Source organism: Gekko japonicus, unplaced genomic scaffold, assembly GCF_001447785.1.
Source record: "Gekko japonicus isolate JY-2015 unplaced genomic scaffold, Gekko_japonicus_V1.1 scaffold1306, whole genome shotgun sequence".
Taxonomy (NCBI): domain Eukaryota; kingdom Metazoa; phylum Chordata; class Lepidosauria; order Squamata; family Gekkonidae; genus Gekko; species Gekko japonicus.
In genome coordinates this window covers 39,104-60,821 of record NW_015165278.1, presented here as the reverse complement: position 1 = coordinate 60,821, position 21,718 = coordinate 39,104, and the positions used below count along the sequence as shown (strand labels likewise).

The 21,718-nt window shown below is 48.4% G+C and overlaps 1 protein-coding gene across 1 annotated transcript; it reads left to right on the top strand.

Annotated features, from left to right (window-relative positions):
• The first annotated feature begins 1,150 nt into the window (after positions 1-1,150).
• Positions 1,151-18,140, top strand: LOC107109622 (chromosome unknown open reading frame, human C11orf97). Its single transcript, XM_015410286.1, has 4 exons — positions 1,151-1,254; positions 9,800-9,904; positions 13,988-14,113; positions 18,114-18,140. The coding sequence occupies exons 1-4, from the start codon at positions 1,164-1,166 to the stop codon at positions 18,125-18,127; spliced, it is 336 nt and encodes a 111-aa protein (XP_015265772.1). The 5' UTR covers positions 1,151-1,163; the 3' UTR covers positions 18,128-18,140.
• The last annotated feature ends 3,578 nt before the right edge of the window (positions 18,141-21,718 follow it).

Below are 21,718 nucleotides of genomic sequence, written 5' to 3'. Positions count from 1 at the left end.
TTGGTAATACTAGTCCTGCTGTGTTGCTCACCGGTCATTTATACAGTCTGACTGCATTGTTTTTTATTTTGCATTCCACCTTGAGTCTCAGCTAGAAATGTGGCTACAAAAAGAGTAAATAAGAACAAGGCATTTCCAGAGAATCAGACAGCTGCTAAGGCATGCAAGAGCATTTTCAAAGAGTACCACAAAATGCACATTTCCTCAACAACTCGCCTAGGTGCACAAACAGTAGTCTTGTACACTGAAGTGTGCTTAACAAACAGTCCCAGTAAAGACTCCAATATGCATGTATGCCCTTGGTGTTTAGTCATGCCGGCCACATGACCACGGAAATGTCTTAGGACAGCGCTGGCTCTTCGGCTTTGAAACGGAGATGAGCACCGCAACCCTAGAGTCGGACTCAACTGGCTTTCGAGCAAGGGAACCTTTACCTTTACTTCTTCCCCCCACCCCAGCACTGCTCCTGTGCTGTTAACAGCTGGGTGATATGCAGGAATTAAGAAAATTCAGCTGGTGACAGAGCTTCACCAGTCGAATGTCTGTCATGCGGCTGTTAAAGTAACCTGCACTTTGCAAGAGAAAAGGCAGTAACAGGAGTAGATTTCCTATTATTCAGTATCCCGGGTGCCTTCCCATGGCAACCCTCGCACAGGTATTCTCCAGGTGCCTGAAGAGGTGAGCAGTGACTGACGAAAGCTCCCACCCTGCCCACAAATGTGAGTCTTTAAGGTGCTACTGGACTCTATTCTACTGCTACCGACAGACTAACACACGGCCACCCGTCTTGAAATATATAAAACCCCCGGGGCCTTCCAAACTCAGCCTTGTGGCACTCGGGGAATTTAGCCTGGCCCGGTTGCCATGCCAACCCCAGCAGGCCCCGGGCCTTGGCGCTTTCCCTCCCTCTAGGCCTGGCGCGGCTCCTCGCCGTTTCCTTCCCTCCTGGGGCTTGCCTGCCTGGCTCAGCCCGAATTCCACCGGGGCGCTCAAGTCACAAGCTCCTTATTCCGTCTCGCGCTCTGCCCTTCCCCTCCCTCCTCCGCCGCCGCCGCCGCCGCTTCGGGCTGGGCTCCTATGGCAACCGGCCTGCGCGTCCCACTTGCTGGGCTTAGATGTTGCTGGCATTGGCGGCGGCAGAAGCAGCATCAGCGGGCCGAGGCATGAGAGAGGCGGCCGGGGAGCAAGCGGAGTCGAGGGCTGGGGACTCGGGGAGCCGGATCTATGCGGAGTACAAGGAAGGGGGGCAGCCCTGTGAGTGAAACCGGGGTGGGGAGGAGGGAGGCGGCGGCTCCGTTAAGGAGAGACCCGGGCCCGGGCGGGAGGCCTCCGAATCAGCTACTAATGTCTTCCTCCCTTGTGGGGGTGCCCGCACCAATGTTCCTTCTAAGCTGTGGAGTCTTGTGAGCAAAAATTCTACTTTGTGAGCTACTGGCATTAAAGTTGTGAGCAAGTGATTTGGCTGCTGCATCAATTAGTTTGCTCTGGAGCCCTCCTTCCTGAGCTAAGACAAAAATCTGTGAGCTGGAGGCTAAAAAACTGTGAGCTAGCTCACACCAACTCAGCTTAGAGGGAACACTGGCTGCCGCCCTTTTGGGTTCCAGGTTTTATGCAGGGTGTGCTGCCTAATAGATCACTGCATCTCTGCATAGACTGGCTTTGCCCTTGGCGTGAGGCTGCCCCCCCTTTTCCCAATGTGTTAGGGGGGTGGATTACTATTGAGCCTCCCCCCACAGGAACACAGGAGAGAATATGAACACAGGAAACTGCCATATACTGAATCAGACATTTGGTCCATCAAAGTCAGTACTGTCTACTCAGACTGGCAGCATCTCACCAAGGTCTCAGGTAGAGGTCTTTCACAATCACCTCCTGCCAGACCTTTTAACTGGAAATACCAGGGATTGAACCTGGGACCTTCTGCATACCAAGCAGATGCTCTAGCACTTTGTCTTGAACCTTTTCTACAAAATGAGGTCTTGTCTCATCTATATATATCTAATAGCCAAGGTGCCCCCTGTGTGCGGATATTTATTTCCGCACATCGGGGGCCCCTGGGGGGGAGGGAGATGTTTGTGCACACTTGGGGCAGTCCCCAGGTGTGCACAAAAATCTAAAAACCCGGAAAAAATATCGGGGGGATACTTAAATCCCCCCAAAAGTGACAGAGCGTCCCCTGCGCATGCGCAGGGAAGGCTCTGTGAACTCCCTCATCGACGCCCTTCCGATCTGGGTGGAACCGGCGGGAGGGGGGGAACTTACCTCCTCCTGCTGCTTCCTCCTCTGCCTCATATGTGTGGAGGTCCCTCCCCCCCTGCGAGTATCGCGGGTCCCGCCCCTTGTCACTACCTAATTGTCTTGTGAATATCGCTGCCACAAGATACAGTGATTGTTGTTGTTCAATTGCACAGTTGAGTCTGACTCTGCGCGACCCCATGGACCACATCACACGCCAGGCCCTCCTGTCTTCCATCATGCTCCGGAGTTTGCTTAATTACAGTGATACATATTTATTTGAACAATTTATAAGCTTGGCTTCACGGTTGCTAACTCCAGGTTGGGAAATTCCAGGAGATATTGGGGGGGTGGTTTTGGTGAGGAGAGGGACCTGAGCCTGTTATAATGTCATTGCATCCTCCCTCCAAAGTGGCCATTTTATCCAGGGAAACTGAGCTCAGTCATCTGGGGATCATTTGTAACTCTGAGAGCGCTCCAGGCCCCATCTGGAGGTTGGCAACCCACCTTTCTGCACCAGGATCCAAGACAAGTAATACCCAGATAACAAAATACAGTAAGGTGGATTTGATCAGACAGATTCATGGAGAGGTCCACCAGTAGCTGTGATGTAGTTGAGTGGGACTTGAATATTCTGAGGCCGTACAGCAGTTGCTGAGTGTGGGCCAGCAACTTGGAAAGCCATTGAGATCTGCGCCCTGCTGGTCAGCCATGATGGGAAACGGGATACTGGACAAGACAGACTGCTGGTCTGATCCCACATGTGATACCACTCCATGGTGGGTACTGCATTGGGTCAGTACAGGTGATCAGCGTATTACGTAGAAACATGGGTGAAGAAGCTGTAACACTTGGTACAAGCATCAAGCATCACAACCCATGGCAAAAACACCTCCTGTGAAGTAATTCAGGAAGCCAAGGAACTGCACAGTGGGAAATGTGGTAAGAACCTGTGGGCTGTCTTCCTTCCTTCCACAAGAAACGTATTACAATGGTTGTCAAGTGGAATAAGCTCCCAGTGGGTTGGCATTGACCCAAAGGAAGGAAGGAAGGAAGAGACCCCATACATACTGTCTTCCTAAGAAGCAGTAGGATTTTCTACCATGTGGTTGTTTGGATGCCTATATTACGTCATTTCCTCCCGCTGTAGAGGTTATCTTCATGCCCTAAAATTGCTCCCATCTTTGCAGCCTGTGTTCACGCCACCCCCAGTGAATTATGGTCTTTTTCTAGAAGGGACATCCCATCCCACCATCTTTTCACCCCTTTCAGTGGGACCTTAGCAATGGAAGTGGAGCCTCAGCTGTCCCATTGCCAGTGATACAGCCCACCTTCAGGGTTATGGCCCTATCATCACACACCATTTCTACTGTGAAACTGCCCAGCCCATAAATAAATATACAATCTCATCCTATTGTGTGTGTGCCGTCAAGTCGCGGCTGACTTATGGCGACCCCAATAGGGTTTTCAAGGCAAGATACGTTCAGAGGTGGTTTGCCATTGCCTGCCCCCGTGTCACTACCCTGATGTTCCTTGGAGGTCTCCCACCCTGCTTAGCTTCCAAGATTGGGTTAGCCTGGTCTATTCAGGTCAGGCCCTTACTCCATTGATTTATAGACTACTCTTTCCATAAACAGGCTCAGGGCGGTTTACATCAGTTAGTATAATTAAAACAATGTTAAAATGACAGTTTACACAGGATGAATACTGTGTAAAAACAGAGAAATCAGATGTCAAATCACATTGATTAAAATACAATGGTGGGTGCCCTGATGTCTTTTCAGATCCAGGCCACTGGTGGGAGATTGACCAAAAGATGAGGAGGAGGTGACGTTTGCTACCTCAGCTCCCTAGCGGGAGTTGACGCCCTGGTAGCTGCGGTGGCTCAAGTGGTTAAGATGCTGAACTGCAGGCTGTGGAAGGTCGGTAGTTCAGCAGTTCGAGACCCGGGTGCCGCAAGACAGAGTGAGCTCCCATCTCTAGTTCCAGCTCCTGCCAACCTAGCAGTTCGAAAGCAAGAAATTGCAAGTAGATAAATAGGTACCACTTCAGTGGGCAGGTAACAGCGTTCCATGCGCCTTGGTGTTTAGTCATGCCAGCCACATGACCACGGAAATGTCTTCGGACAGCGCTGGCTCTTCGGCTTTGAAACGGAGATGAGCACTGCAACCCTAGAGTCGGATTCGACTGACTTTCGAGCAAGGGAACCTTTACCTTTAGTTTAGCACTCATGGACAGTTTAACCAACCAACCTATTCTGGATTCTCTGTAAGAAAACAAATGTGTAGATTGTCACTTTTGATCATCATACATATGCGTATCGTACATATACCTCTCTGGAAGTAGCAAGTAACTTCCCAGCACATAGTTTCTGTGTGTAGACAGGGCAGTGTATGTTAATGATATAATTGCACATAATGACCTATAGGCAGGTTTCGTTTTATTCCCTACATAAAAAGGCTCTGGTCTTTTTAAAAAGTATACTCTGGTACCAGCATACTAAAGTCAATCAAAAGGGAGACTTCCCATTTGACCATGATGCCTTATGAAAGGATTTATCTAAGCCAGGGGTGGCCAAACTGCAACTTGGGAGCCACATGCGGCTCTCTCACACAGTCTAATTTAATGTTAATAAAAAGCAAATTTGCATATTTTTCAATAAAAATGTGTGTGCAATATTTGTTCATGTCTTGTGGCTCTCAAACATCTGATGTTTATTCTGTGTGTCTGTTACGTTAAGCAAGTTTGGCCACCCCTGATCTAAGATGTTTAGTGCTTGCTTTTGTCCCTGAGACTCAAGGCAGATTACAAAATATATTTTAAAAATTCAATCAGAAGGCATAAAATGTCCAAGAAACTAATCAGGACGGAGAGGGGGGTTGGGGGGGGGGGGGGGGAACAATGCAAACAAAAAATTAACCTGTTAAGGCAGGACATACCACAAAGTTAAAAAATGGGTTACAAAGACAGAAGGGAATGCAGTAAAAGTAAGGTGATAAGGTACCAGAAGCATTGCCGTAAGCTACTATCCTATGCTCTTCTAATAAAAGTGACCTCTTGAGCTGTTCTGTTACACAACAGTTTTAATCCCTTTATAAAAATGTCCTCCAGAACATTTATGTTTTGTGCATTCTGCCAGATGATGGAAGTGGAATGTCTGCTGTGGTGTGAGTCTGCTTGAACGCAGCCAAGACTTGCTGCCAGTCCTCTGTTTTTGTTGTAAAAGAGTCACTGCATAATCCCGAGCAGAGTTGGTGGCGGAAGCTTGGGTCGTCAAGTCACAGCCTACTTTTGGCGACCCTGTAGAGTTTTCAAGGCAAGAGACAAATTTATTTATTTTATTTATTTAGGCATTTTTACCCCGCCCTCCCCGCAGAGCGGGCTCAGGGCAGCTTACAGGGGCAACAGCCCATGCATAAAATCCAATAAAACAATAAAATCTTAGTAGTAACAATAATAACAATAAGAACAGTAATAATGGAGGTGTTGTGCCATTTCCTGCCTCTGCATACCAACCCTGGAGTTCCTTGGTGGTCTCCCATCCAAGTATTGATCAAAGCCAACCCTGCTTAGGTTCTGAGATCATAGAATCATAGAGTTGGAAGGGACCTCCAGGGTCATATAGTCCAACCCCCTGCACGATGCAGGAAATTCACAAATACCTCCGTCCCACACCACCAGTGACCCCTGTGCCATGCCCAGAAGATGACAAAAAAAAAAAAGCAACCCTCCAGGATCCCGGGCCAAACTGGCCTGGAGAAAAATTGCTTCTTGACCCCAAAGTGGCAATCAGCATTTCCCTGGGTGTGTAAGATCAGGCTAGCCTGGGCCATTTAGAAGCTTTATGGTAGAGATGGAGGAAGGCGTTGTCAAGTTACAGCCAACTTTTGGTGACCCCGTAGGGCAGGTATGTCCAACAGGTAGATCGCGATCTACCAGTAGATCGCGGAGGGGTCAGAGGTCGATCACCAGCCCCACTAGGTCTCACTAATGGTCTCACTAATGAGCAAGAGCGAAGTTTTAAAGATTGCGCAAGGTCAGCCTGGATCAATACTTGACCTACATTTAACACAAATAACTCTGAATAAAAGTTAACGAAAGTTATTGAGAAAGATAAAGAAAGTTATAACTCAATAAAAAATAAAAAAATGTTTGCAGTTCTTTCTGGATCTGCGTCTCTTTGTTTTGTTTTTGCTTATTTTGCTTACGAGTTAATTTATAATGGGGGGGGGGTGGAACCCAACCTTAGTGGGTTAAAATCTAATTTGAAACTTTATTTTCATGGTGGTAGATCACCGGCACTTTTGGCCAGAAAAAAATAGACCACTACCTGTTCGAAGTTGGACATGCCTGCCGTAGGGTTTTCAAGGCAAGAGAAAAAATGGAGGTGATTTGCCATTGCATAGCCACTCTGCTTCCCACACTTCTAAATCCACTAAAGTCAGTTGAGTTTAGAACAGCGTTAACTGCTTAGTGTCGCACAGTAGGAACTGCTTACGACTGCTCCCTAACACAGCTGCTTCTCTGGAATTTGCCTCTGCAATCCAAAAATAAAATGTGTTACGTGTAAGAGTGAAGTAGGCTTCCGATTTTAGTTCAGAACCAAAAAATCGTGTGCCTTTAGCCTCAAAAGTTTTAGAAACACTGATGTAAGTGAAACTCCATTCAGCTGGGACATTAGTTTTGAAAATGCAGATATTAAACTGTGGAAAGCTGAACGTGCGATGGTTAATATATTTTATCCTGCGCTTCCTCCAAGGAGTTCAGAGCAGCCAACGTGGTCTTATTACATATATGGAGAAGTTACATAGATAGGAGAGCGAAAAGGCAAACAGGGAATTTCTCTGTTTTTATCACCAGAGGGCACTCTATGAAGCTATATATTCTGAAACAAACAAAATGCGTTTTGAGATTATAAAGACTGCCGTCAGGCCTGTGTACATGGTAGAATTCCCTGGGAGTGGAGAAAAAGCGCCGAATGAGGTCACGGTCACAATATTCAGATTCTTGAGAATTACTTCTGTCCTTTTAAAAGCAAGTCTTTGTGCATCGAAGCATGTTTGCGTACAAGGTGTGTTGCGATCTGATGGGATGTCTGATTATTTGATTATTCTGTGTAATTTAGGTCTGCCAGCTGCCTGGTGAGATCAAGCACAGGTCCGGTTAATAGAGGCTAAGTGGGATGTTGTTTATTAGGTGATGACTCATTGTCCCTGTGTTGTTTGTTAGGTGATGACTCATTGTCCCTACCCACGATGAGGAAAAACTATTCTGCGAAATGATGAACAGTGAAGAACAGACAAATAAGAGAAACCGGGCAACTCCGTTTAACCTGTGGAACTGTATATGGGTTGCAGAATTCAATCTTGGTGAAAAGTTGGAATTACTTTATTACAGAACCTTTTTTTTTTTTTTAAAGCAACGCACACACAGGTTCTCGGGGTTACTAAGGGCCTTTAAAAAGAATACAAAATCTTAACGAGGGGAATTTCAATTGATAGTCAGATTGCCCTGACTTGGATGGCCTAGGTTAGCCTGATCTTGTCAGATCTCAAAAGCTAAGCAGGGTCAGACCTGGTTAGGACTAGGTTGGGAGACCTTCAAGAAAGTCCTGGGTTGCTACACAGAGGCAGGAGAAGAAAGCAGCTACAATCAACTTCCCTTTGTCTCCCCATAACAGTCACCTTGTGAGGTTGGTGGGGCTGAGAGAGTTCTGAGAACTGTGACTGGCCCAAGGTCACCCAACAGGTCTCATGTGCCTCGGAGTGGCTTATAATGCTTTCCTCTCCCCACAACAGGCACCTTGTGCGGTTGGTGGGGCTGAGAGAGTTCTGAGAACTGTGACTGGCCCAAGGTCACCCAACAGGTCTCATGTGTCTCAGAGTAACTTATAATGCTTTCCTCTCCCCACAACAGGCACCTTGTGCGGTTGGTGGGGCTGAGAGAGTTCTGAGAGAACTGTGACTGGCCCAAGGTCACCCAACAGGCCTCTAGTGTCTCAGAGTGGCTTATAATCGCCTTCCCCTCCTCTCCCCACAACAGGCACCTTGTGAGGCTGGTGAGGCTGAGAGAGTTCTAAGAGAACTGTGACTGGCCTGAGGTCACCCAACAGGCTGCACGTGGAGGAGTGGGGAATCAAACCCAGTTCTACAGATTAGAGTCTGTCACTCTTAACCACTACACTGTTCTGGTACCTGCCATGCAGGCAGGCGATGACAAATCACCTCTGAGCACCTCTTGCCTTGAAAACCCCACAAGGTCACCATAAGTTAGCTGCGTCTTGACGACACTTTCTAACACCCAATAGTCAAGCTATCATCAGTTCTGTATCCTTAGGGTATCTCTTGAAATTGGAATTACAATCATATAGGCTAGGAACTCAATTGCAGCATAATGAATTGCTTGATGAGCGCCTCGTGATCTTACACGTTTTCTTAATACACCTGGATCTGTCCCAGCTTGAAATAGATGCTGGCCTTGGAGCCATAATGATACGATGCTGTGAGGCTGGTTTTTTTGTTTTTTTATTACAGTACCAACCTTCCAGTTGTGAACCTGGAAGCAAGAGAGATGTGGGGGAAGCAGAACCCGTGGCAGTAGAATGTGCTAGCAAGCCTCTTTAGTAGGGAAGCTGAGTCACCGGCCCAGCACTTCACTAAATGGCCCTGCTGGAAAGCTGCAAGTTTATGTCACAGATCTGCTGGTCTTTAAGACAGCACAGTTGTGGAGGTGCAAGATATTGTTAGCAGCTTGAACAGCCTAGAGTAGCCCAAGCACATCAGATCTCGAAAGCGAAGCAGGGTTGGCCATGTCTAGTATTTGGATGGAAGACCACCGAGGAAGACCAGGGTTGCTGTGCAGAGAAAGGCACTGACAGACTGCCTGTGCTTATCTGTTGCCTTGAAAACCCTGTGTGAGGTCACCAGAAGTTGGTTGCAACTTGACGGCACTTGATTAATATTATAAGGCATTGTCCTTCAAGCAAGGGCCACTTCATTCTGCTTGAGTCTGGGTTAGGATGAGGTACCCCTGAACAGAGAGATGGATTAATTAAATATCATATGGAAGCCAGGAGATCTGAAGATTGTCTGGCAGGCTGACACTGTAGCTCTTTTTTGTGATGAGCTAGGTTTATTTTGGGGGGGCTGAGAGAACTGTGACTGACCCAAAGTCACCCAGCTGGCTTCAAGTGGAGGAGTGGGGAATCGAGCCCGGTTCTCCAGATTAGAGTCCACCGCTCTTAACCACTACACTCTCAGTCAGAGAGACATAGAGAGCTGCAACTAGCACCCTCCTTTGATAGCTACATATTCTACTGCAGATCCACATCAGGAGTAACTGAACAAATCATGTTCTGTGCAGAGTCATGGCATAATTGCCTAGTGGAAGCTTGACTGGGAGAGGGCAGTAAGAGGAGTAAGAAATGCAGGGATATATATATATAGCAACTTCATTCACAAGGAGATGCGGTGGTCTTACAGGAGTCTTTAATTCCCTAGCAGATTTATTCTCCAGATTGCATCCGTGTGCACTGGCATCAATTTCACTGTCTCTTGTAAAACAGGGAAGAAATTCGTATATGTGGAGCCGCCTCGGAGAGTTAAGGAAGTGCTCGAAGAGGAGCTTTATTTCCGGAGAGATGAGTGCAGAATCAAGCACCCTTCAGAAGGTAAGCGCTGTGGCCAGTCGTAGAAACCACCCTGGGGGTTTGTTGTTCTTTTAATGTTGGAGTCCAACATAGGCATTTATTAAATAAGGACAAAACAAAAGCGTTCAGGAAATCTAACACTGCGGTCCTAAACAGAGTCTGTTGAAGTCAGTGTGCTGAGAAGAGTGTAAATGTGGAGGTTTTAAGGGGAGAATGTGTTGTGTGAGCATCAGATGGATTTAAATTCTGCAATATCATTGGGGGTGGGGTTCATAAGATGTTGTAGAAAACTTATTTGCTTGTCACGTTCGTATCTCTTCTGTCCCCCTCTTGGAGCTCAGGGAGACGTCTCTGACACTTTCACAGCCGATCCTGTCTAAGCCCCTGTAAGGTATGTTAGTCTGAGAGATGATCACCCTGATTCAGCTATGGCTGTATGCATGTAGAAGCTGGCTTCCCTGTGCACATCCTGAGCTGGATAAGGAACACCTACAGGCAAATGCATCTCCACGGGCTGAAAGCACCACTGAGGAGTCCAGTCTGCATGTAAATGACCACAGCTGCATCACTGGCTACTGCCCCAGTCATCTTTTGGAGGGATGCAAAGGTGGGGAGGGCTGACCTACCTGCCCCCACCTTGCTTCCTCAGATACATAGTTAGTGCTGTTGTAAATGCGGCTGCCTAGCCCCAGATCTTGGAATGGGGCATTTCAGCCCGAGGACAGATACACATGGCATTCCTCAGCCCTGCATGCTTTCTCTTGGATCAAGGCCAGCAGCTTCCAATGAAATCTGAACTTGGGTTTCAGCCACTAGAACATACGGGCCACCTGTCAAGATATTTATATTCTCCCTTTGAAGAGCAAACTTCCCTCGTCTCTCACACAAGATCAACACGCGCTTCTTCGCTTTGCGTTTGTCGTCATCACATCAATCTCCCAGACCAGTAATCATCCCAACTCTTTTATTAGTTTGCATTCATCATCCAGCCAGCCAGCCAGCTGGCAGATCTCAGGTTCACCGCCTAAAAAGGGCTCAAAAAGAGAATGTGGGGAACAAAGGAGGAAGAACAAAACAAACAAACAAAAACCCCTCGGGCAATACATGTAGTCTCCTATCAAAATCTGCACACTGCCAGTTTGGTGTCCTGGTTAGGAGCATGGACTCTAATCTGGGAGAACCGGGTTTGATTCCCCACTCCTCTGCATGCAGCTGCTGGCGTGACCTTGGGTCAGTCACAAGTTCTCTCAGAGCTGTTCACTCAGGAGCTGAACTAAAGTGAAATTAAATAGAACAACAATATTCATGGAATCATAGAGCTGGAAGGGACCTCGAGGGTCATCTAGGCCACCCCCTCCACAATGCAAAAAATTCACAAATACCTCCCCCCCACCCCCAGTGACCTCTGTTCCACCCCCAGAAGATGACAAAAAAACTCCATGATCTCCAGCCAAACTGGCCTGGAGAACAATCGCTTCCTAAATATTGATTTATTTACTTCATTCATTCCCCACTTTTCTCCACAGTGGAGACCCAAAGTTGCTTATTTCTCTTCTGTTTTAACCTCACAACAGCCCCGTGAGGTAGGTCTGGCCGATCACGTGTGACTGGCCCAAGGTCATCCATGGCAAGCTTCCATGGCGGGGTGGGTGGGGCATTTGAACCTGGTTCTCCCAGGTCCTAGTCTGACACTCTAACCACTACACCTCACTGGGTCTACAATTTCTCTGATGAGGACATCATTGTTCCACACTGCGTGTAGCGTGCCTTTTACAGAGATCCAAGGAAGCTGAATTGTACAGCAAGAACAAAGATGCTAATCATTGTATCATTGCTGCACTTTGCATAATGTCATCTGCTCTTGCTAGCCACAGAAGGCACTGAAACGCCACTTCTGGGAAACTAATAGGAAATAGGTTTACGAGGGGGAAGAGGTGGGGAGCCATCTGGGCCTGTACAGAACATAAATGATGACTTCAGTTAACTTACAGTTTCCTCCTCCACACAAGTCATGTAAGTGCGTTTCTGAGAATATTTGCACCTTGACATATATTATGAGGCTAAAGCACAAATGATGCTTTTGTTTTATGAACTAGGTATATTATCAAATCAGACCAAAGACAATGTATGTGAATTAAGTTTCTTGGGTAAGCCGCTGTTTGGCTTGGCAGCCCAGCGTGTTAATGAACAGGGACAGAACTGTCATCGCAGAGTCTGCCCACCTCCCCTTCCCCTCTCCAGCCAACCCGCCGCAGCGGACTGGCTGCAGAGGGGAAGGGCAGGGAACCCAGGCATTTAAATCCCGCCCCTCTCTGAGTCTCTGCAGGAGGGGGCGGGGCACGGGCTCCTTACTGCCAGAGCACCGCTCTGGGGCACTCCGGCAGGTAATGACCCCTGGTGGTGGCAGTCCCATCCGCATGCACTGCCCAGTGCCTCTGCTGGAAAGGCAGGCAGACGGCTGTGAGCAGATGGGGGAAGGACACACAAGCAGTGGAGGGGCAGGAAGAATGACCCCTGGTGGTGGCAGTCCCATCCGCATGCACTGCCCAGTGCCTCTGGGGGAAAGGCAGGCAGACAGCTGTGAGCAGGTGGGGGAAGGACACACAGGCAGTGGAGGGGCAGGAAGCGGACCTGGTGGTGGGAAAGAGGCTTTCTGCCCAGAGACACTCCCCCCCCCCCGAAATGCTGGAACTGGCCCTGCTAGGAGGCCACACTGCATAGCTGTTGAGCTGTGTTTGTCTCGGTAAGTCACAAGTTGTGCAGGCCTGTTCTAACGCCAGCTATAGTGTCATTGTGATACTACTCCCCAACAATAGATTTGCACAGCCACATGGTGACTGCAGTTATCCATTATCAGCTGTGTCCCTTGAAGCTTTCATCAGGTGCTGTCTTTGTCCACCCACCCTGTCTTTTCCTGCAAATGCAGATGGTCACCCTCACTGAATCTGATGGCGATTCATGTTCTGATTCTATCTCCTCCTATAAACAGGGAGAGTCCGCCCATCTCCATACATCTGCCATCCATCTTGATGGGCATCCATATGCATTCACATAAACCAGTGATTTTAAGACTTCCTACTTGCAAGGAACCCTTTTCAGAATTCATTGAGGAACCTTTCATCATCTACCACAGGATGCCCGCATGTCACTGAGGCATGTTCTGGAGTGCATGCTGCATTCATGTGGGGCGGTGGGCAGACCTTTGGGATCCCCTGCATGAATTGAGCATGCCCTGTAAACCACACTCCTGATATTTTACACTCCTGGAGGAGATCAATCGTCTTTCAGAAAAGACCGCCTGTCACGGTTGAGCTCATTGGAGAACCACTGATACACTTCTAGGACATTCCAAAGTTCCCCAGGGCACCGAAAACCATTTACTCCACATGTTTACCCTTGTTAGTTTACAAGCGGCACCACTGAAGTGACACAGACGAAGTGGAGTATTTACATTTGTGCCGTTCACAGGCCTTCAAACGGCATCCAGGTAACTTGCAGGATTAGGCACAGATCCAACCATCAGTAGAAGGCATTGGTGGGTGCAGATTTCCCCCATGTTTCTCTCCCCCCCAGCGGTCCCTTTTGATTGCTGGAGCTGAGAGGCCCTTGTCAGAAAAGCTCACACTGGATGGGGGGGGGAGGGCTGCAGCCAGGAGGTGATTTCACCCCCTCCCACTCCTCCCCTACCTGTTCCTCCATGCCACAATTAGACCTATGACGCTACCTTATACCGAAGCAGATCATCAGTCCATCAAGGTCAGTATTGTCTACTCAGACTGGCAGTGGCTCTCCAGGGTGGCCTTTCACGTCACCTGCTACCTGGTCCTTTTAGCTGGAGATGCCAGGGATTGAACCTGGGGCCTTCTGCAAGCAAAGCAGATGCTCTGCCAATGAGCCACGGCCCCTCCCTGAATTCTGGGAATCACCTATCTAGGGAGATGAAAGCGACTGCTTGTGGAAGGGGAGCAGTGGCGGAAATCCACACACCTGGGGCTGGCAGTTCCACTGGATCAGAGTCGTGCGGTTGTACAGTCGCATCCTACGAAAAAAATGGCACTGTTCCATAAAAAAAAACGAGTGCCTTGTTCTTAACATTATGCCTAGTGGCCCTGGAAGGAATTTGGAGCTTGAAAAGGAATTTCCCCGTGGGAGGCTTCAAGCCGGCATCGCAGACTCCAAGCAACGTGCTCCCCCAGCCTAAGTACTACTCCAGGCATGCCGTAATGAGAAGTAAGAATGCGCCCGCTCCCCGTTCTTTCTCCCACACATCCCTGCCGCTTTGCAGCACTTTGAGCGAAATGTCTGCGGCTGCGTCGCATGTTACTGGATGACAAAACCCACCCTTGCAATACCACGGCCAATCTAATTCCCCAGAGGGTGTGCCACTGTAACACACTGCCTGTGAAAGTGTTTGCCACATTCTCACATGACATTCCACATGCGTTATAGGGCAGTCCTAAGCAGAGTTAAGCCTTTCTAAGCCCATTGGTTTAGGGAGGGTGGAATTCGGTTTGGGATTGCACAGTCGTGTCTGCACGTCTGAAGTCTGGTGAACATCGGCAGTCCCTGGCAAATTCTGTGGATGTCCAGAAAACTCAAAGAGATAAAACCATTGAAAACTGAGAGCCACTCACTCAGATGGGATTGTTGGTATTTGACTTTGGCGTTTTACTTGCATGCCTGAAATGGAATGAATTGTCAGCATGTGAAGGTTGCCAGCCTCCAGCGCATGTGGTGCACATCACCGTTTACTGGTGTACGTCCTGGCTTGTCAGATACACAGTGGCCCAATCTGCATCTAGCATCTGCTCCACAGTTTTACCAAACCCACGCTGGAACAGATATATCCCCTCTGCATTGCATGCCACTTTCACTTTGATGGATTGTCAGATTTTATGTCAGTGTCCAGACTGCCTGCCCGTTCACTTCGTTTGATCTCTCGGTTTTATGGTAGCCATCTGCATAGATTTATGGCTGTTTTATGGCCTTTCAGGGGTGACTTTTTATTTGAATGTGGTTTTGAGACACATCTTTTTCTGTTCTAGTGGGGGTTTGGTAAAACAGCGGAGCAAATGCTAGATGCAGATTGGGCCACTGTGTATCTGACAAGCCAGGACGTACACCAGTAAATGGTGATGTGCACCACATGCGCTGGAGGCTGGCAACCTTTTCATGTTGACATTCATTCCATTTCAGGCATGCAAGTAAAACGTTTCATGGGTGCGGCTTTTTAGAAAATTATATTTGTATTTCATCTTTCCATAAACCTGGGTTGTTTGTTTTTCCATGTTCACCTCACAATGAACCTGTCCGGCAGATTGAGGCTGAGAAGAAAAGAGCGACTGGCTCACAGAAGGTCTGCAGCCTTTATTTCCCAGCCTCTGCCAGTTACAGTCCACCCACTTCAGTATGCAGTCCTGGCTCTCCTCCTCGCCATCCTCAGATTTGTGGCCAGTCTTCAACAGAGGGGTATTCTGTTCTATTTCAATCTGCTCCTCCACATGAAGCCAGCTGGGTGACCTTGGGCCAGTCACAGCTCTCTCAGAGCTCTCTCAGCCCCACCTACCTCACAGGGTGTCTGTTGTGGGGAGAGGAAGGGAAGGTGATTGTAAACTGCTCTGAGACTCCTTTGGGTAGTGAAGGGTATAAAAACCAACTTTTCCTCTTCTTGGAATCATAGAATCATAGAGTTGGAAGGGACCTCCAGGTCATCCAGTGCAGGAGATTCACAATGCAGGAGATTCACAAACACCTTCCCCCACCCCCAGTGACAGCCATTCCACGCCCCTCCTCCTCCTCCTCTACATTTGGCACAGCCCACAGGGTGAGCGTAGGCTTCAGCATCCAGCTGCTTGGGGGCGGGGGTCAGTTCTCCCTGCATTCATCAAGCAAGGAGTGTGCAGCACCTAGAAAGGCAAAATCCTTCTCCAACAGAAACTAGGATTTTGGAAGCAGAGGCTAGTAGCCACCCTGGCTCAGGTAAGAGGATGCTAGTGCAGGGGAGGACGGGGCCCCATGCCGGTTTCAGTGCAATGCCGTGCAACTCTGAACCCCTAGGTTCAGTGTATGTGTGTGGTCATCGCAGTAGTCAGTTGCGGTCCGTGCCCTAGAAACCTGCAGCTGCGGTCTCAAGTAATTTAGATTACGCCAGAGTTTTTGTGGACTGCAGCTCTTCTGTTTAGATTATCTCAGTCCTTGTGCCTCTGGGGGTTTCTACACGGCAGTAACCTCTTTCCTAGCAACTGAAGACTGTTTATGCCTGTGTGGAGTGTTGTCCTGAAGATGGGAACTGAACACAAGCCAGCCTCCTCCCAGCTCCAGTAACATTAAGAGGCTCGGGACTGGTCAGAAGCGAAGAATGCAAAATTACGAAGTGGGGGAATCCTGAGCAGAAGCCCCATTTTCTAAACTTGAATTTTAGGGGGATTGTCCTGTCGCTCGGTACTCTGTGCCAGCATCAGTCTCCCCACACTGCTTAGTGATTGCTGCCGGGGCTGCAAAACTAGCAAGGAACGGGGCTTTGCTCAACCATTTTGCCAGGAAATGGGTGCTACGGGCATCGCTAGGTGGATAGCCCATAGCTCAGCAGGGTTGCCAACCTCGGGGGGGGGGCTGGAGTTCTCCTGGAGTTACAACTGGTCTCTAAGCCTTTAGAGATCAGTTCCCGTGGAGCGAACGGCAGCTTTGGAGGATTTTATTTATTTTTATTTATTTATTTAATTGCATTTATACCCCGCCCTCCCCACGAATGGGCTCAGGGCGGCTTACATAAGCATGGACTGTATGGCTTTAGATCCCCATTGAGCTCCCTCCCGTCCCCAAACTACACCCTCCCCAGGTACTGCCCCCCCAAAAAAAATCTCCAGGAATTCCCCCAAGATGGGGCTGGAAACCCCTATTTAAACTCAGCAGTAGAGTTTGTGCCTTGCCCATAGAAGGTGCCACATTTAGTCCCTAGAATCTTGGTTTTAAAAATCTCAGGTAGGAGGGGCTGGGAAAGACCTGGGAGAATTGATACCAATCCCAGCAGACCACACAGAGTTAGATGAAGAAGGAGATTGGATTTATACCCCGACCTTCACTTGGAGTCTCAGAGCGTGTTATGTCCGCTGACCGCCACTAGGCGCCAGCAACACATGGCCTAGCTTCAGATAAACAATGGGGACTAGGCTCCTGGATTTCCCATGGGGAACCAATAGGAACTTTGGCGGGAGGTTTAACTCCACCAATAGGATCTAGGGGTGTTCCCAGGTACTGTATAAAGTTGGCCTAATGGCCGTTGTTCTATGTTCTAGTTGTGTACCAGTAAACCATGCTGATCACCACATCCGTCTCTGTGGTTTCTACATGCGTCTAATCCACTACACAAGAGAGCGGCTTGCGAACTCCTTTCCCTTCCCCTCCCCACAACAGACACCCTGTGAGGTAGGTGGGGCCGAGAGAGCTCTCTTGAGAACTGTCCTTGACAGGGCTCCTAATGAGTTTCTGCTGTTGGGTGTGGCCTATTATGCTAATGAGTTTCTGCTGGGTGTGGCCAACTCAGGAGCCAGCCGGAACTCCGTTCCTGTGCATTCCTGTCCAAAAATAGCCCTGGTCCTTGAGAAAACATCTCTGAAAGAACTTGTAACTGACCCTACATCACCCAGCTGGCTGCATGTGGAGGAGTGGGGAAGCAAACCCAGTTCTCCCAGATTAGAGTTTGGGCTCCTAAGTACCACTACACCAAACTGGCTCAAGCCAGCTTCATAGTGATGGGGCATAGAAGTTTTCTGATTCTCTCAAAGAACCATTTCTTCTATAAAAGACTTTGTGTGTGCCTGCAAGCTTTATTCCTGACATCCCAATGTAAGGCGTCTTGTCCCTGATTATTAAAATTATAAAGCATTTCAGGTTCTGGGACTGAGAGACATGTGCTAACCAGTGTTCCCACTAAGCTGAGTTAGCCTCCAGCTCACACATTTTTGTCTTAGGAAAATGGCTCCAGAGCAAACTAATTTATGTAGTAGCCAAATTACTCACTCACAACTTTAATGCCAGTAGCTCACAAAGTAGAATTTTTGCACATAAGAATTCCACAGCTTTGTACTGGGTTTCCACTGTCCATATGCAAATCATTGTCTGATTTGTTGTAACCAGTGAGGTCATGCTACAAAAACAGAACTGCCTAGTTGGGAAGGCCACTCCAAGATAATATTTATCAGCCTCTCATACTTTTTCTCCCCCCATTTAGGACAGCCCATCTGAAAAGCAGCAACCCACTCCCCGCCCAACGGAAGTCACAAGAACAAATTAAAATTACAGTTATTTTGTCTAAATGAAAAGCGCTGTGTTTTAGAACGTGTATAATAGCTTGTAAAATAAACTGTAAAGCTTTGCATCAGTCATTGTGTCTGAGTTTTTGTCTCGGTAGCATCTGTTGGACACTCACTGCAGAAGTGTTCCCAACCAGGCCACGATAATGAAAAATATCTTTGATATGCAATTTTTACAGCTGCAGCGTAAGATCTTGATTCAGGCGGGGCAGGCGTGTTGGTCTGAAGCAGCAGGACAAAGTCTGAGTCCAGTGGCGCCTTTTAAAACCAACAAAGTTTTATTCCAGGTATAAGCTTTTGTGTGTGCGCACATTTCTTCGGATAAGATCTTGAAATGTTCTTACTCCTTTCCAGTGGTGCAGTACCAATCTGAAGAAGAGAGAAGGCACCAGAACCAGTGCTCCCCCTAAGCTGTGGAGTCTTGTGAGCCAGTTTGGTGTAGTGGTTAAGTGCGCGGACTCTAATCTGGGAGAACCAGGTTTGATTCCCCACTCCTCCACTTGCAGCTGCTGGATGACCTTGGGCAAGCCATAGTTCTGTCAGAGCTGTTATCTCAAGGACAGTTCTGGAAAGAGCTCTCTCAGCCCTGCCCACCTCACAGGTGTCTGTCATGGGGAGAGGAAGGGAAGGAGATTATAAACCGCTCTGAGACTCCGGGTGAAGGGCGGCGTATAAATCCAATCTCCTCTTCCTCCTCCTCCTCTTCTTCTTCCTCATTTCCAGTGGTGCAGTACCAATCTGAAGAAGAGAGAAGGCACCAGAACCAATGTTCCCTGTAAGCTTAGAACACTGACCAGAACCCTTCTACCCCGCCTTGGGAAGCTGCCTTATAGGGAATCAGAGCACTGGTCCAGCAAGATCAGTATTGCCTACTCAGACAGACAGCAGCTTCCTGGGGTCTCAGGAAGAGGTCTTTCACATCACCTACTACTTGCTCTTTTTAACTGGAGGTCCTGGGGACTGAGCCCGGGACCTTCTGCAGGCCAAGCAGATGTTGTGCCATGCAGCCACAACTTCTCTGTCATACCTCCCTGTCTTCTCTCCCCCCCCTTCCCTTCTTGGTCTCCTTCCACAAAATACAGGTTATTGGGCCTGTTCGCAAAACCCCTGTGTTTCCCAGGGGAAATGTGGGTTTCTCCAAATATGTATGTATGTTTTGTTATTCACAGTCCACCTTTCTCACTGGGACTCAACACAGATTGCACAGAGCGAGTCAAGACAATCAGCAAGATGGGACATTCAGTAAACGGCGAGTTAGGATTTGGGTTGTAGAACCAATCAGGAGTTCAGGACTGAAGCAAAGCATAATTGTTAACATGACACATTAGAAGTCCATTTCCACACTGCTTGTGCTGCGGCTGCCCTCTGTAATGTATCCAGTCCAGACAAGTCCAGAGACAAACGCTCCAATCAGGGGGCTAGGTTCGCGGCCGAGAGCCTATGGGACTCTCGGCCACTGTAAATAACCTATAGGGAAGTAGGGGTGTGTTTTGGGTGGCGGTTTCTCGGGGGATATAAGCCGGCCTGCGAGCCGGCCAAAGTCGTCTTGTTCCTGATCGAAGTACGCTTTGCTGAAATCACTCTCCGTTTGCGTACTTTTCACCCTCCTCACTCCTCCCTGCTGTGCCTGCCAAAGCCCACGACTCCAGGTCTAAAGGGCTGAAAAGGGAGGCATGCGGAGATGAGCTCCATACTCACCTCCATGACGGCTATGGGGATGCATAGTCCGACTCCGCAGGTCTTGCCCTGCAGCCACTAAGAAAGTGGGAGTGTGCATTTTCTCTGGAGTGAGGAGGGGAAAACAAGAGCTAGACAAAGCGTTGCCCAAACTGTGCACAATGTTATCACAATGCTCCCCTTTACTGCAGCAACTTCCTGCAATCGGTGTGTCTGGAGGCGCCGGGAGTCACCATCTATTCATTTATTTATTTTTCATTTTTCATTGAGAGTCTGCTTTTCTCGGTGGGGCTTAAGGCAGATTCCAAGTATGATAAAAACTAATAAGACGAAATAATGCAGTTGGGCCGGAGGGGGGGAAAACAGAACAAAAAATGCAAACGTCAGTCTGAGGCCACGAAGACAATCAGTGTAGTCAAGACTTTCTCTCTAATAAAAGGCACCTCCTGAGCGGAGCCTATTACACCACCCAAAAAAACTTCAGCCCCAAAAAACCCCCCCCCCCCCCCCCCCTGAACAATTGTTTTGCATATTTTGCAGAGCAACAGAGGTGTGGGGGGCCCTTCCTAACAGCCTCCGGTATACCATTCCACAATGTAGGAGCCACCGGAGAATGCGTGTGACCGGGCAACTGACGATTTTACCTGTTTGCAGGGTGCACCTTTAGAAGGCTTCGCTCAGTCGGGCGGAACGGTCTCAGTGGAACATAGCGGGAGATGTGTAGCAGGGAATGCGTAGGCCTTTATGTGCGTTGCAGGTGACCACTAGCACCTCGAACTGAACCTGTTAACTGATGGGTAACCATCGGAGCTGCGATGGCTCAAGTGGTTAAGACGCTGAACTGCAGGCTGTGGAAGGTCGCTAGTTCAGCAGTTCGAGACCCGAGTGTGCCGCATGACGGAGTGAGCTCCCATCTCTAGTTCCAGCTCCTGCCAACCTAGCAGTTCGAAAGCAAGAAATTGCAAGTAGATAAATAGGTACCACTTCAGTGGGAAGGTAACAGCGTTCCGTGTGCCTTGGTGTTTACTCATGCCGGCCACATGACCATGGAAATGTCTTTGGACAGCGCTGGCTCTTCGGCTTTGAAATGGAGATGAGCACCGCAACCCTAGAGTCGGATTACCTTTTTAACCATCCGAGGGTCTGCAGAGTGGGGCGTGATGTGCAGATTCCAATAGTGGCCAGGGTGGGGCGATCTGAACCAACTACAGTTTCAGAATAATGTCTTTAAGGGCAGAGTGCATTACCATTGTCCCACCTTGAGGAAGCCATAGCATGGGTCCATCTAGCCAGAGTCATCCGAGTCAAGATAGGGGGTCATCTTTTGACCTAAGTGGAGTGTGTAAAATACTTTTTTTTTGCTGCCGCATCAGCTTGCTTCTCCACCAATAAAGCTTGATTGAGTATCACCTCGAGACTATTAATGGAGTCAGCGAGAGTCAGCTGGACCCCGTCAAACGAGGGAAGTCTCGTGTCCTTCTCAACCAACAGCACCTCCATCTTGTCAAGACTCCGTTTCATCTTCTTTACCCTTAGCCATTAACTGCAGCAGGTCAAACTAAACCTTTCTATCCAGCAAGGGGAAATGGCCAGTTATTTTTACAACTTAGATGACCCTTCTCATCGTAGAGCTTTTACATTTGCCCGACTAAACATCTTTCCTTCAAAAATATTAACTGGTTGGTATAACAAAGTCCCTTTCCGTGAAAGGCAATGTATCTGTCCTTTAAAATCGATAGATTCAATTCACCATATCATCTTGGACTGCCAATTGCACACAGGCCCGTGAAAGAAACTCCTTTCCTCTCCACTATACCCTAAACATTGTATTAACAATGACAGGATA